Genomic DNA, 13,784 nt, shown 5'->3' on the forward strand with positions numbered 1-13,784 from the left:
ATCCAGTTAACTTTTGTGGAGCTGTGGAGCAACACTGTGCAACAGTAGGTAACTATGTAAGGTGCCTAATTTTCCACAAAAAATAACTGCGGTGTGGATGTGTGGAGGTATAATTTGGTTTCTACCATCAGTTCGACATTGTTTCATCTTTCATGGTGGGTTATTTATTTAGCTAAATGTACTGATAAGTATATTTTCCATTATTAAACTTTCAAGACTTTATTAAAAGTTATATCAATAGAAGACATATCAGTTTTTCACGTTTCACAATCTCGTGACTACACCACTGAGATCATTGGGCGTATACATTTGCGGGTTTCGCATTCCCTTACAAACGTAGCCCTTTACACGAATTGCTCTACAACATCTATGGCTTCATTGCAAGATTATTCAACAGAATTATTAGAAAAATATGTCTACATTGAGTACAATATCAATTAAAAAGAAATTGCATTCCTTTTTTGCGTTAAGCGCTCCTTGGCGACAAAGATTTTTTTTGTGCTCTCTTTAAATTTGTCTGATGTTTCACATTTGACTAAACGCGTATTTTTCAAAACCATATTTTGTGTTGTATTAGAAAAAGGCATCCTGTGGTAACTATTAGGTTCGGTTAGGTTAGACGTGCGACTGTCCCGAAAATATGGCGGGCTTGGAGAAAATACGCGTTCGGTCAAATAAAAAAAAACTTGACAAGTTGATCTTTAATTTGGCAAATTTTCATTTGATTTCACCGACCGCGTATTTTTGACGAAAAATTTAAAATTTACTAGTTTACGAAAAGCTAATACTTTATAGTTAAAGAAAAAATTATATACATATAGAGATCTGTAAGAAACAAATGTTGCAATGAAGCCGCGCGGGGTTAGGGAGGCTGCCGCGGCAGCGCTTTTTACGTTAGGCAGTCTTTGGGTAGGTCGGGAGAATAGCCACTACGCACTCGATAATTGAACTAGTACATCTACCTATACGCTATGCCGACACGATCTGACGCTTTGGAAAGTAACTAATCTGCTTAGATACAAGCTATTTTTTTACAAAAAACAGGACTATAATTAGTCTATAGTTGCAAACAGCAAGTAAACAAAGTTATAGACAATTTTAGGGACATTATTTTAAGGAAAAGTTTAAACGAAAGAATTATCTAATATTTTTTGATTTCAATCAGAAAAAACCGTCAAATTTATAGACATTGGGTCAGTTGCATGTAACCATATGTAACCTAACCGTAAATACATTCGGTAAAACTTGTATGGAAATATTCAGTTATCTTTAGAGTTACGATATCGAGCCTGTCAGTCGTGGATTGTGCAACCGGACCACAGTCACTCGTTTGTTCTAGGTCATTAAACTAAAATAAAGTTTAAAATATAACAGAATCTCATGACTCGAGATCTTTATTTGCAGATTAAGTAATTTTCAAAGGCTCAGATCAGGGATGTTACATTCATTTTACTTTTCTCTACCGACCACATCTCTACATGACTAACATCAACACTAACTTACATTAATTTATTTGAGTACCTATTACATTTTCGTAATTGATGTTTTGGGGACAAGTGCGCCATAATGTATTATTTATTAATTTTAAATTGGTTAATCCCCATATAGGTATCGGTTTGTGCAAAGTTATATTCATTCTTTTGTTACATTATGATCACTTTGAACTAATAAGTGCAAGTGATCATCATTTATATAATATTGAAATGATTCATTTAAAGAAATAAGTAGGTACCCTGGATTATGTTACGTAAATATTCGAAAAGTTTTCTCAAAACATATCAAAAGAATATCTTACAAATGTAGGCATCAAAGCCATAAAATTGTCACTTTGAAAGCACATAAATAACACAGTGTTAACCTATTATGTTGTTAGTTTTAACTTTATTTCTGTATGAATGATCGACCTTTTCGACATTTAGATACAACAGTTTTTTTTAATTGTAACGCTTGGTTTATTTATTCATAAACCACCGGAAAATCATCAATAAAATTGTGATCTTCGGCAAAACCCTGTTTATTTCCTACTTTGCATTTATAACATTAAATAAATTTACTTGTACAATATTACACAAACTTCTTTAAATATATTTTTATTAAATCCTTGGCTTAAGCGCCTACTTCTTCGTGCAAAATCATCTGACGATGAAATTTTCCTATTTTCAAAGCCAGATTTTTTTACAAAATATCCACGTTTCTCTTAAAACGCAGAAGCTAAAGGGTACTCAATCGTCCAGCTGGTTCAGTGTAGGCCGTACTTAACTAACCTTAAAGCTAGACACTTCTATAGATGTCGAACACACGTTATAACTATGGGGCATGCAGCTATTTCTATGTAATACTATCAGATGTCCGATAACAATCCCCAACCACATTGTGTGAGAAGCGAAGCGTCGCCAAACATGTGAAGCATGCTATAAAATCTCTTGTTCACGTAACCGAGGGTCTCATATCTACTGTTTCCTAAAAATAGGTATTTTTATCCTATCGCAACCTTGAAAGATTTTTGTCAGATGTTACAATTGCCAAATTTTCATTTGACCGAAACGCGTTTATTTTTCAAAATTATATTTTTTTCTAAGTTTTTGAAAAATGCATCCTGTACAAGCTATTACATAGGTTAGATTTGTGACCCTTTTGAAATCCGACGTTCAAATGAAAAACGGTCAAATGAAAATTTGGCATATAAAACATGGACTAATAAAAAGGTGTCCAGCTTGTGATGGGTATAACAGAACTTATTTACAGTAATTAAATATGGAATATCAAGATGTTGAGATTGAATACTTCGCTTCTCAAATAATGTATCCTTTAGTGTACATTGAACCATAGTCTTACGTCGATTAGGACAGCACACTTATACATCGATTTATCAGTATGAGAAGGTACGAGTGACTCTCAATGTTTCGTCTTGAAACGTTTCATAAGAACATACAGTATGATTATTTTAGATTCTTGACAGTCAAAAAATTGTTAGACGGTAATGTAAAGATACCTCAGAGTATATCTTCTATTTTCCTTACATGGTTAATTTTTAAAGGTGTACCTACAGGTTTTTACTTGAACTACTAAGGCCTAAAAATTGAGGGTACGCTTTTATAAGTTGATAGCAATTTTCTGACTGTCTCCAACCCACGTTGGCACATATTCTCGTGTGACCAGCACATTAACTCTCACCCGATTTTGAGCAACAAAGCGTTCGTGTATAATCGTACAAAAACGTGCAAGAAATACAATAAACACCATCGAAATCCACATGCAAAAATATCGTGTTCTCCCATGATACATGTAACGTTTCAAATCATTTATTCTAAGGGTAAAAAACCGTCTCTCATACTTTATAATACCTATTATTGGAAATGTTCTCTCATACATTATTTACCATCTAAACATCCATTTATGCCTTTTACAATTATTCGTCACATTTTAATCTAACGTCGATTTAATGGAATTTTCCACCAGGAATTATAACTAGACAGAATCTCTATTTCCTAGCACATTTAATGTACGTACTAAAGGTCATTTGCGGGGTAAATGCCAAATAGATTTGCCAATTATTCACTGTGTCGATATACATTTATAGTCTATTTCAGACTATGTCCTTGCTCCAATTGTAAATAAGCTTTTTAAAGAACTAGACTACAGATGTATAAGTTGCGGAAAGTTTCCAAAAAGTTGGCAAAATTCTCGGAAATTTCATACAAAACACAGGAAATAAAGGAAATTTTCATTGGAAAATGCATTGAAATTCACATTGGGAAATTTCCATTCCCATACAAAAATATGAGTAGTTTCCGAAAATTTTCCATGTGGCGATTTCGGAATTTCGGAAACTTTTCGACAACGGTACATCTGTAGTGAAGATTGATATAATACCACCTTCTTGATTGACGTTAGGTAGAATTGGTTATAAAATGCAAGTAGACTATACCGTTCACTAGTAGGTATACTGGTAGAGCTCGCGATTACAAGATCAGAAATATACTTAATTGGTAACATTTGGCAGTCATTTCTATACCTAGAAAGTAATACATTCATGGAACAAGGACTTTGATCTCATCACAATCAACTAAATAGGTTAGTATGTTAACTATGTCTTGGCCACATCAGTATTAAAGCTGTAAAAATTTCATTCCCACACATTAATATATGTGCAAGTCAGTCGATGATAAGATCTAATCTGATCGGATCTGCGCTCGCACCAAAAAGTTATTGATTTTATAACAGACTTGAAGTCCAAGAATAATTCGTGCTTCAACCGGTTGTCAAAAACTGGCGTTTAACAATCCACCAAAAACCTATGGCGCCGCACAGGCACTTCCATCATTAATAACTCGCACTAAGGTGGCCACGACATTAGTTTACATCATGAAGTCCCCACAATCGACGCCCATGTCCCAGTCGTCGCTGGTGCCTGAGTCGTCATACTCGGAGAGGGCTTGGTCGTACGCGGACGCTTCGTACGCCGTGACGCCGTCCAGCATGGAGCACGCTTGGGAGACGTTGGTGTGGTGCATGATGGGCATCGCGTGGAGGGCGAAGTCGTCGCCGTCTTGGGACCAGGTGAGGCCTGGAAATTATTAGTATTGGTTATGTTTTTGGAAACAATATCAAGAGACCTCCACACTTTAAAATAGCATCACAGTAATAGCGTCTTTTGATCGTCAGCGTCTAGTCAACTCTATGGCTGCGAGGGGAGCGTTGGGTGGTTAACGTCATCATACTATTTTTTTTTAAACAATATAAAATTGAATAACATTAACGAATCATCATAACATGGAAATGTTATGAGGATTGAGATACGGGTGGAGATGTCTCTACATCAAGACACGTACATGAGATCAAAACACGTATCCAACACCTATTGGACGAGTCCAATAGCTTGGGAAAAACTAACTTGATATTGGGAAAAAGTGAGCTTTCTTGAGTGACTTACGGAAACTGCCCCAGGAAATCTAACTTGATGACAATGATGACTATAAAGTCGACATCGATATACCTAATATGCATGTAATGCAAGCAATGTCTTTAATTAAGGACACTAACTGTATCCAATCTAATAATCTAACTCACGTCCGCTCCACACGCCGTTCGGCAGCGTGACCCACCCCCACCCTTGCCCCCAGGCGAGCACGTGCCCAACTCGTGCCCCAGCTGGCCCGCCAGCGGAACCTGACGCTGCTGACTGCCACCAGTCCTCTTAAGAGGCCCAATAGTCTTACTTGATCGCGCCCAGGTTTCGAAAGACTAGCTGTATCCAATGTAACAGTTAAAGGTACTCACGTCCGCTCCACACGCCGTTCGGCAGCGTGACCCACCCCCACCCTTGCCCCCAGGCGAGCTCGTGCCCCAGCTGGCCCGCCAGCGGGACCTGACGCTTGATGACTGCCACCAGCCCTCTGCTGTCCAGCGCGCCGGACGCATTCCGCTGCCGGTTGTACATCTCCGACGATGTGGCTGCTGGAAACCGATGAATACGATTTAGAAAATAGAAAAGGTAATGCTTTTCTAATGGTAACCATACCAATGATGTGTTGGGCATAGGGAATGCAATCTCGATCTCGCAATTTCAAGATCTCGCGAGATCTCGCACGAATTTTCGAGATTCAATCTCGTTGACAGGAAATCTCGATTTTAGCAATCTCGGTCGAGATCTTGATTAATATTTTCGGGATCTCGAACGAGATTGAAAGATTGATCCGTGTGATTTACTCTGTTTTGAGTAATCTTTTTGACCTTATATATGTTCATGTTATTCAGGCAGTGCTATTGTATGCGGCCGGCTTTAGGTGACGATAAAAGCACTGTGGCGCGCTCTGTGCGGAAAAATCGGACGAACTTAACGTACCCAGTCACAATTATTTACGATTTTTGCTCGCTTACCCTACATTTTTTTGTAAGTTGCTGACTGCTTGTCAAAAATATCAACTGATCATGTTACTGCCTCTGCTTACAAATTCGTAAAATTAATAAAAATTAATACTACTTTTTCAAATTACATGCAAATTAGAGCAACATACATATTATGTTTTTTTTTAATAAAAGTAGTTTTTTTTATTAAATGTTGATTAATTTGTTGACCTTCGAAATAAAACATGACGTACTCTAAATAAGTAGTAAGTATATACGGAATTCTTAGAGATTTTTGCTCAAAATAACACATTTTTAATTACCTACTTTGTCAAATCTCGATCTCGTCGAGATTAATCTCGATCTCGAAAGTGTGACGGTCGAGATCTCGAAACACCCTATCTCGATTCAGATTTTTCGTGCGAGATCTCGAATCGCCAATCTTGGTGCGAGATTGCATTCCCTAGGTTGGGCAATAATATTGAGGAAGATATATGCATATAGACCATTTCCTGCAGAGTTATCTATCGAGAAGAAACAGCTAGTCTGCATATTTCGTCGCTCGATGATCAGCCATCCCGAATGGCACACGATAAACTACTAGTTAATTAGTAGTTAGAACTATTATAGCTATATGAAGTGACCTGTTCTAATATATATTTAATATGTCTGGGACACTCGGGAGCTTTCTAATTAATCTCGGCAAGGTCATACGTTCAGTTGCGTAGGTTAGAAATTTACAACACCTAGCACTGTCGGTGAAGTATCAATGATATGACAGGTTTAAGTTAGAAGTAGGTAGAATAGGTAGTAAACACTTTATCTACTTACAGGTTTAAATTTCTTTGTTTGAAACCTATACCAGAGATGACTTTTTTATCCCTATTTCCTCAAGCGACTAGAGGTCTATAATATATTATACACGTGTATAAATAACAAGACGACACGTGCCCTTTATTGCTATCAGTAGACATAAAAAAAAAGTCGCACATAAATAATATTATTATAGTGTAGTTGAGTAAACATCCTGAATAAAATACGACAATGCGCAACGCCTCTAGTCTCAGACACATTCCAAACTTGGAACGCTGTATAATGCCACTGTATAGGTATAAATACTTTATGAATGTAAATGATATACCATTATACCTACATTATGGTATGCCGCGACATACTTTAGGTACAACATATTTTTGAGGAATAAATACCTAATGTGTCTCATAGTTTCATTATTGTCATTAATGATAAATTAAAATTTTACGAGTTACACTTTTTTGATTTGTCATTTTTTCTTCCATTTTTATAAATATTATCCTGTCATAGAAATAAGACCTTCGTATAATAGGGACATCCTGTATTCGAGCTAATTTTGGACCATATTAGTGAGCTTTTGAACTCTTCTCTTACTCTTCTGTCTTTTGAAATATGGACAGAGTTGGACATCACTTTACCATCATACCAACTAAGAATTTAAACTTGGTTTATTTTTGATATAATTCACAGCCAATAATGACAAAATTAGTTTAGAAATATCAATTTGTAAAAGTTTGGATAGGCTTCCTGATAAAGCTTACGTTAATAAATCTATTGTTTTTTAAACAAAAATATACCTTTGATATTTTTAACGTCGTAATAAAAATCCGCTTTGAAAAGTTTTGGTTATATATTTAAGATTTATTAATTAACAAGGGCAAAAAACTTTGTTTACCTTCCGATATAAAAACAGTATTGAGAGTCCTTCATTTCCTTGTTTTTTTTTTATAAAGGATTATTGAATATCAAACAACTTTTTTATTTTCCGGCGCTTTGTTTACCAAAAGGAACGCCTACAAACATTATTTCTTGGTTTTAGTCTGAAAAGTCGCAAAAGCCGGCGTCTTAACGTACCCTGGCATGTGTTTCCAGTCGCTTGTTACGCGAGTTGATCGTTTTGGGCGACCAGTATTAAAAATATTTAAGGTCAATGTTGGTAAGACCGTCTTTAAGGTCAATGTTGGTAAGACCGTCTATATATGTTACTTGAATGTTAATGTAAAATTTTATGATATTTCAGAATGCCGTCTTTAGGATTCCGTACCCAAAGGGTAATAACGGGACCCTATTACTAAGACTCCACTGTCCGTCTGTCCGTCTGCCTGTCTGTCTGTCACCAGGCTCTATCTCATGAACCGTGGCAGCTAGACAGTTGAAATTTGCACAGATGATGTATTTCTGTTGCCGCTATAACAACAAATACTAAAAAGTACGGAACCCTCAATGGGCGAGTCCAAATCGCACTTGTCCGGTGTTTAAAATGAAAACGTAACTTCGATTGTACAACGGCGGCTTGGTTTATGTGACTCTTAAGCTTTTCATTTACGTATAAATATTTAATAGCTATATACCATATGTATATCTCAGGGTGGTATTGGTCCAATGTCTATTTGCATCTCACATTTTGCTTAATGAGAGAGTGAGACGTGATACACATTGGACCAAGAAATTGGACAGGTGGAAAATACCACCCTCAAATAAACCTCGATCACTGGTTCGCCTAAATATATGTCTCGCGCTTGCTACCAATAGCAATAACACGGCCTTGGCTAGACGAACGTAAATAAAGCTTGTCCCGTTTCTGTCAATCGATTCCCGCTAATAGAAGAGAGGGTTAACGTGTTGTGTGTTGTTTAAGGCTACGAGAACGAAGGGCCTTTTCAAGGGCCCGTGCTGTGAAATATTTGTTGATAATACTCATACACTAATCGACAAGAGGCAGATTGCATAACAACTGCTAACTAATAATATTAGCGAGTCTCTTTCTAATCAAGGGATTTGGAAGAGATTCGCACTAATGTTATTAGTTACAAGTTGTTATGCAATCTACCCAAGTACTTTTTAATTGTTAGTTAAATGGACTCTCAAATCACTACACCTTATAAAACAAAGTCCCCCGCTGCTTATCCCTTGAAGTGGCAGGAACCGGCTCCCGGACAATTTACGTCATTTAAATTTGAAATTTGAATAATTAAAATATAATCGAAATGCCAACAACTCAAAACTGATGTATGCCACTTGAAAGGATTGTCTGTTTGTGTGTTTGTATGTTCGCGATAAACTCAAAAACTACTGAATAGATTTTCATGCGATTTTCTCCTATCAATTGAGTGATTTTTGAAGAAGGTTTAGAGTGTATAATTTGTTAAGGTTTTGTGTAACCCGAGCGAAGCCGGGGTGGATCGCTAGTAATGTTATAAATGCGAAAGTAACTCAGATATCTCTTCACGCTTAAACTGCTGGACCGATTGAGATGGTTTTATAAAAAGATATTGAGGCCCGGGAAAGGACATATAGCTTTTATTAATCATCATCATAATTCCACGCAGACAAAGTCCCGGGCAGAAGCTAGATTACCTACTATAAAGAACCGGCCAAGTGCGAGTCGGACTCGCGCACGAAGCACCGGGCCATTGCACCATTATGCAAAAAAAACACGTTTGTTGTATGGGAGCCCAACTTAAATACTATTTTTAGTATTTGTTGTTATAGCGGCAACAGAAATACGTCATCTGTGAAAATTTCAACTGCCTTGCTATCACGGTTCATGAGATACAGCCTGGTGACAGACAGACAGACAGACAAACAGACAGACGGAGAGACGGACAGATGGACAACGAAGTCTTAGTGATAGGGTCCCGTTTTTACCCTTTGGGTACGGAACCCTAAAACGGTCACAGTCCAATAACCACAACTTACTATTTATATAGCTCAGCATTAAGTCCAATGGTTCCGCAAAGCTGTGCGCCCGGCGATTCAGTCTGTTTGCCCACAACAATGCTTTCAAAAAGCAGAATGGCCGCTTAATAAATTTATGAGGTCCAGAGGGACGTTGACCTTAAACATCCCGATTGCGTGAAAAGCGCGGGACGTTTACCGGATTGAACTTACTGAAAAGACAAAAAAAATCTACTTATGACAAGGCAGTATGGCTTAGAGCTTTACCTTTTTAGCTTTAGGGCGAAGTACCATGAACTCCTAAGTCCTCACTATTTTACTAAATGAATGAAAATGTGTATTACTAAAAATGTTAGTTAGGAGTTCATGGTACTTCGCCGTCGATATGTAGGTATGTGGCTAGGTTGAACCCAGGGCCGTCTTAAACTATGCTAGGGCCCCTGAGCACGTAAGTATTTGCGGCCCGTTTGGAAAGTAAAGAAAGCTAATTAAACTAAAAATTTTCTACTAAGATCTTCTATTTATTACGGGTAATCAAATATAGAGTTACTGTCTGTCCTTCGGTGCCCCCTGAGGATGGGGGCCCTGGGCACGGGCCCCGTGTGCCCTTATGGTTAAGACGGTACTGGTTGAACCCTGAGCTCGATTTAGATTTAACTCGGAGCCCAACCGGGGAAGTACCTCACAGAAAACCACAGCCAAATAACATTAGACCCTACTCATGTACCATATTCTGACAAATAAATACATTTTAATTTTCATTCATTTTATTCATTCATTCATAGTGTTGTGTTCCTGCCGGTGAGTAAGGTTGCCAGAGCTCAACGAGGGTGCGGGGTGTTAGGGTCGGCAACACGCATGTAACACCTTGAGTTGCCGGCATTCATAAGCTACGGCGACCGCTTACCACTAGGCGGGCCGTATACCTGTTTGCCACCGACGTTGTATAAAAAAAAGAACTTGTTACCTATGGTTATGAACTGGTTGACTCGACTTTAACGATTGTCTTGGTGATTGGCGCGCATCTTACGCACGACTTTCACTTGCATGCACCAATCAGCGTGAGCGATCTTCAAGGTCGTATCAAAATAAGATCATACGTACGAATTTAAAAGTGCGACAGAGAGGCAACACGTCGAACGTGGTTCGCGGTAGGCCCACTGATGTCGGGCTCTCGCTACACTGGAAGTGTGTAGGACTCAAGTTGCGCTCTCTCGTGTAAGCAATGGTTATTACACGGTCTTTACAATGCCTCAAGGGCCTATTTTAGATTTAAGCTAGTTATTAATTTCGTTTAGTAGTACCACTGTATATATATTGTATGTAAATAATTTTTATCCATTATTCTGCTGAGTGCGAAACTGAGAACATTACTCATAAAATATGTATCCACCCATCAGACTTTACGATAATTTGTCAAAACATAAGAAGCGTTTATTGTAACATTGATAATCTCTTAGTTGTACTGAAACAGTTCACTTTTGACGTTGACGTGATTATACTAAGTGAATGTCGACTACATCCTAATAAGCCAATTCCTTCGATAGATAATTATACTCACTTTGCTACCACTAGCCACCTCAACCAAAATGACGGAGTAGTTGCCTACATCAAGAAAACACATAATGTCAGGGTCCGCGAAGTATTGCTTACACATGCCTCATGTCTGGAAATAACAACTTTAGATGGCATTATTTATTTATTTATTTATTTATTTTTATTACATACATGGAAAACCAACAGCTATAAACATTTCTAAAAACTAAAATAGATTCACAGAGCCAATTACAGGTTCTCACTTATAAAAATTAAGTAGGTAAATAAAGAACAAATATAATCACAAATCAGTTACACACACAAGTCAAGCAACAGCACAAGCCAAGGTTCCTGTGTACAACAAGCTGCAAAACTGCATAGGCACATTAGAAATGGAAAACATTCATAAAGTGGCCATGCACTTCCACCGCCGACTGCACAAAACTTCACGAAAAAACCGAAATACAGAAAATACAAATATATATATATATAAATACAAGTGTACTCATGTAGTACTCGTATAACTTCAGTAAGCCAAGCCCGAACCCGCGCTAGAAGTATCACCCATAAAAAAATGCAATTAATTTATTTCTTATTACCGATATGCTATCACTAAATACATCGAAGTCTAAATTCAGTAAAACTTTATTTAAACTCATGCCTGCCCTGCACAAGAAACTGTTTTTTCTATATTTAGTGGAAGCCTGGTTAATACTAATGGGACGAAAGTGCCTTAACCTTCTTAAGGGAACAGTGAAAGAAATTTTACTGAGTAAACTAGGACAATCGACATGGCCTTTAATAATATTTATTATATACAAAATGTCAGCAATTTCACGGCGTTTAACAAGTGGGATTAAGTGATGTTTCTTACATAGCCTAAAATAATTGGCAGAACTATAATTTACATGCATTTTAAAGCAGAGAAATTTTATGAACTTAGTTTGTAATCGCTCAATCCTATCAACATATATTTGATATTGAGGATTCCAAATCTGAGATGCATATTCGAGCTTGCTCCTCACATAAGCACAATAAAGGATTTTAAGGGTCTTAGGACGAGTAAAACAAGCTGAACTACGCATTATAAACCCAAGAGACTTAGCTGCTTTAGACACTATACTATCAATATGGTCATTGAAAATAAGCTTGGAGTCATGAATAACACCTAAATCCCTCATGGTCTCTACTTGCTGTAGTATGTTACCTTTTAATAAGTATGAAGCAGGAATTATATGTCGTTTACGAGAAAAAGTTACAGTGAAACATTTGGAGGGGTTTAAATCTAGCTTATTTTCCATACAATAGCTATCTAGCCGGTTTAGATCAGACTGCAATGCATTTGCATCAGCTTGCGTATCAATTTTAGCAAAAATTTTCATATCATCAGCAAAACTTAGTAATTTAGAAAACTGGAAACAGGTGCTAATATCATTTACAAATATATTAAATAGAAGTGGACCTAATAAAGAGCCTTGGGGCACTCCGCTTGGTATAGATACCCAGCTTGACATATAATTATTGATCACTACAGACTGGCATCGATTTTTTATATATGATTTGAACCATCTTAAAAGATCACCCCTTATACCGATTAAGTAAAGCTTAGATATTAGAATATCATGATCAATTCGATCAAAAGCTTTACTATAATCAGTATAGATTACATCCACTTGATGGCCATTGTCCATTGCCTCTGAGACAAAGTCATTAAGTAAAGCAAGATTAGATACAGTTGACCTACGTTGAACAAAACCGTGTTGAGTGTTATCTATGGAACTATTAAGTATAGATGAAACCTGCATGTGGACTATTTTTTCTAATAATTTAGCCAAAATACACAATTTGGAAATGGGCCTATAATTCATCACATCCGTTTTAGGACCTTTCTTTAAAACAGGAGTAATAAAAGCCGATTTCCAGATCGCGGGAACGGTACATTCAGCAAACGAACGGCGGAACAACAACGAAACAGGTTTGGTTAAAGTTTTAGCACAGTTAATATAATATAAGGCTGGCACTTGATCGGGACCCGCTGACTTACTTGGATCGAGGCTCAGCAAGAGTTTAGTGACCAAATCATTATCAACCGAAATACTAGCTATATCACTAATAGAATCAGCACATTCATGAAAAATAACACTACTCGACGAGTTATGCGATCCAGGATCCAAAAAACTGGTTTTGAAGTAATCAGAAAACGCATTGCAAATGTCTACTCCTGAGTTCACAGCAATATCACCATAACGTACACTACTAGGAATGCCAAAAGATTTAGATCGAGATTTTATAAAAGACCAGAATTGTTTAGGATTTTTACTAATATTATTTTCAACCATTACAGTGTAATCTATGAAGCATTGCCTTTCCATGCGTTTAACTCTGTCCCTCTGACACTCAAAAGCAAGTAAATCGCACTTATTACCATATAGTTTGTGTCTGCGACGATATTTGTGTTTTTCTTTAATAGCCTTCTTGAGCGATGATGAGTACCATACTGGGTATGAACTTCCGGTAATTAACTTATGAGGGACATACTTATCTCTCAAGTTTTTAAATTTTAAATAAAAGAAATCAACACACTGATCGAGTGTGCGGCTAGAAAATTCAAAGTCCCAGTCTATATCTAAAATATCTAAATTAATTTGTTCATAATTAGCTTTATTATAAAAATATTTCATGACGGGTGC

At 37.1% G+C, this 13,784-nt stretch overlaps 1 protein-coding gene and 1 long non-coding RNA gene across 2 annotated transcripts in view; both read right to left on the reverse strand.

Annotated features, from left to right (window-relative positions):
• LOC134799162 (uncharacterized) overlaps positions 1-13,784 on the reverse strand; it is a 409,935-nt gene that overhangs the window by 189,001 nt on the left and 207,150 nt on the right. The gene's annotated exons all lie outside the window — the stretch shown is intronic.
• LOC134799158 (uncharacterized) overlaps positions 4,321-13,784 on the reverse strand; it is a 143,938-nt gene continuing 134,474 nt past the window's right edge. The window contains exons 8-9 of the mRNA XM_063771566.1: positions 5,281-5,457; positions 4,321-4,567 (exon numbers count right to left, since the gene is read on the reverse strand). Of these exons, the coding sequence (XP_063627636.1) occupies positions 4,359-4,567; positions 5,281-5,457 (386 nt within the window). The 3' untranslated portion in view covers positions 4,321-4,358. The remainder of the gene's footprint in view (positions 4,568-5,280; positions 5,458-13,784) is intronic.

This window comes from Cydia splendana, chromosome 18, assembly GCF_910591565.1.
Source record: "Cydia splendana chromosome 18, ilCydSple1.2, whole genome shotgun sequence".
In the NCBI taxonomy this organism is placed as follows: Eukaryota; Metazoa; Arthropoda; class Insecta; order Lepidoptera; family Tortricidae; genus Cydia; species Cydia splendana.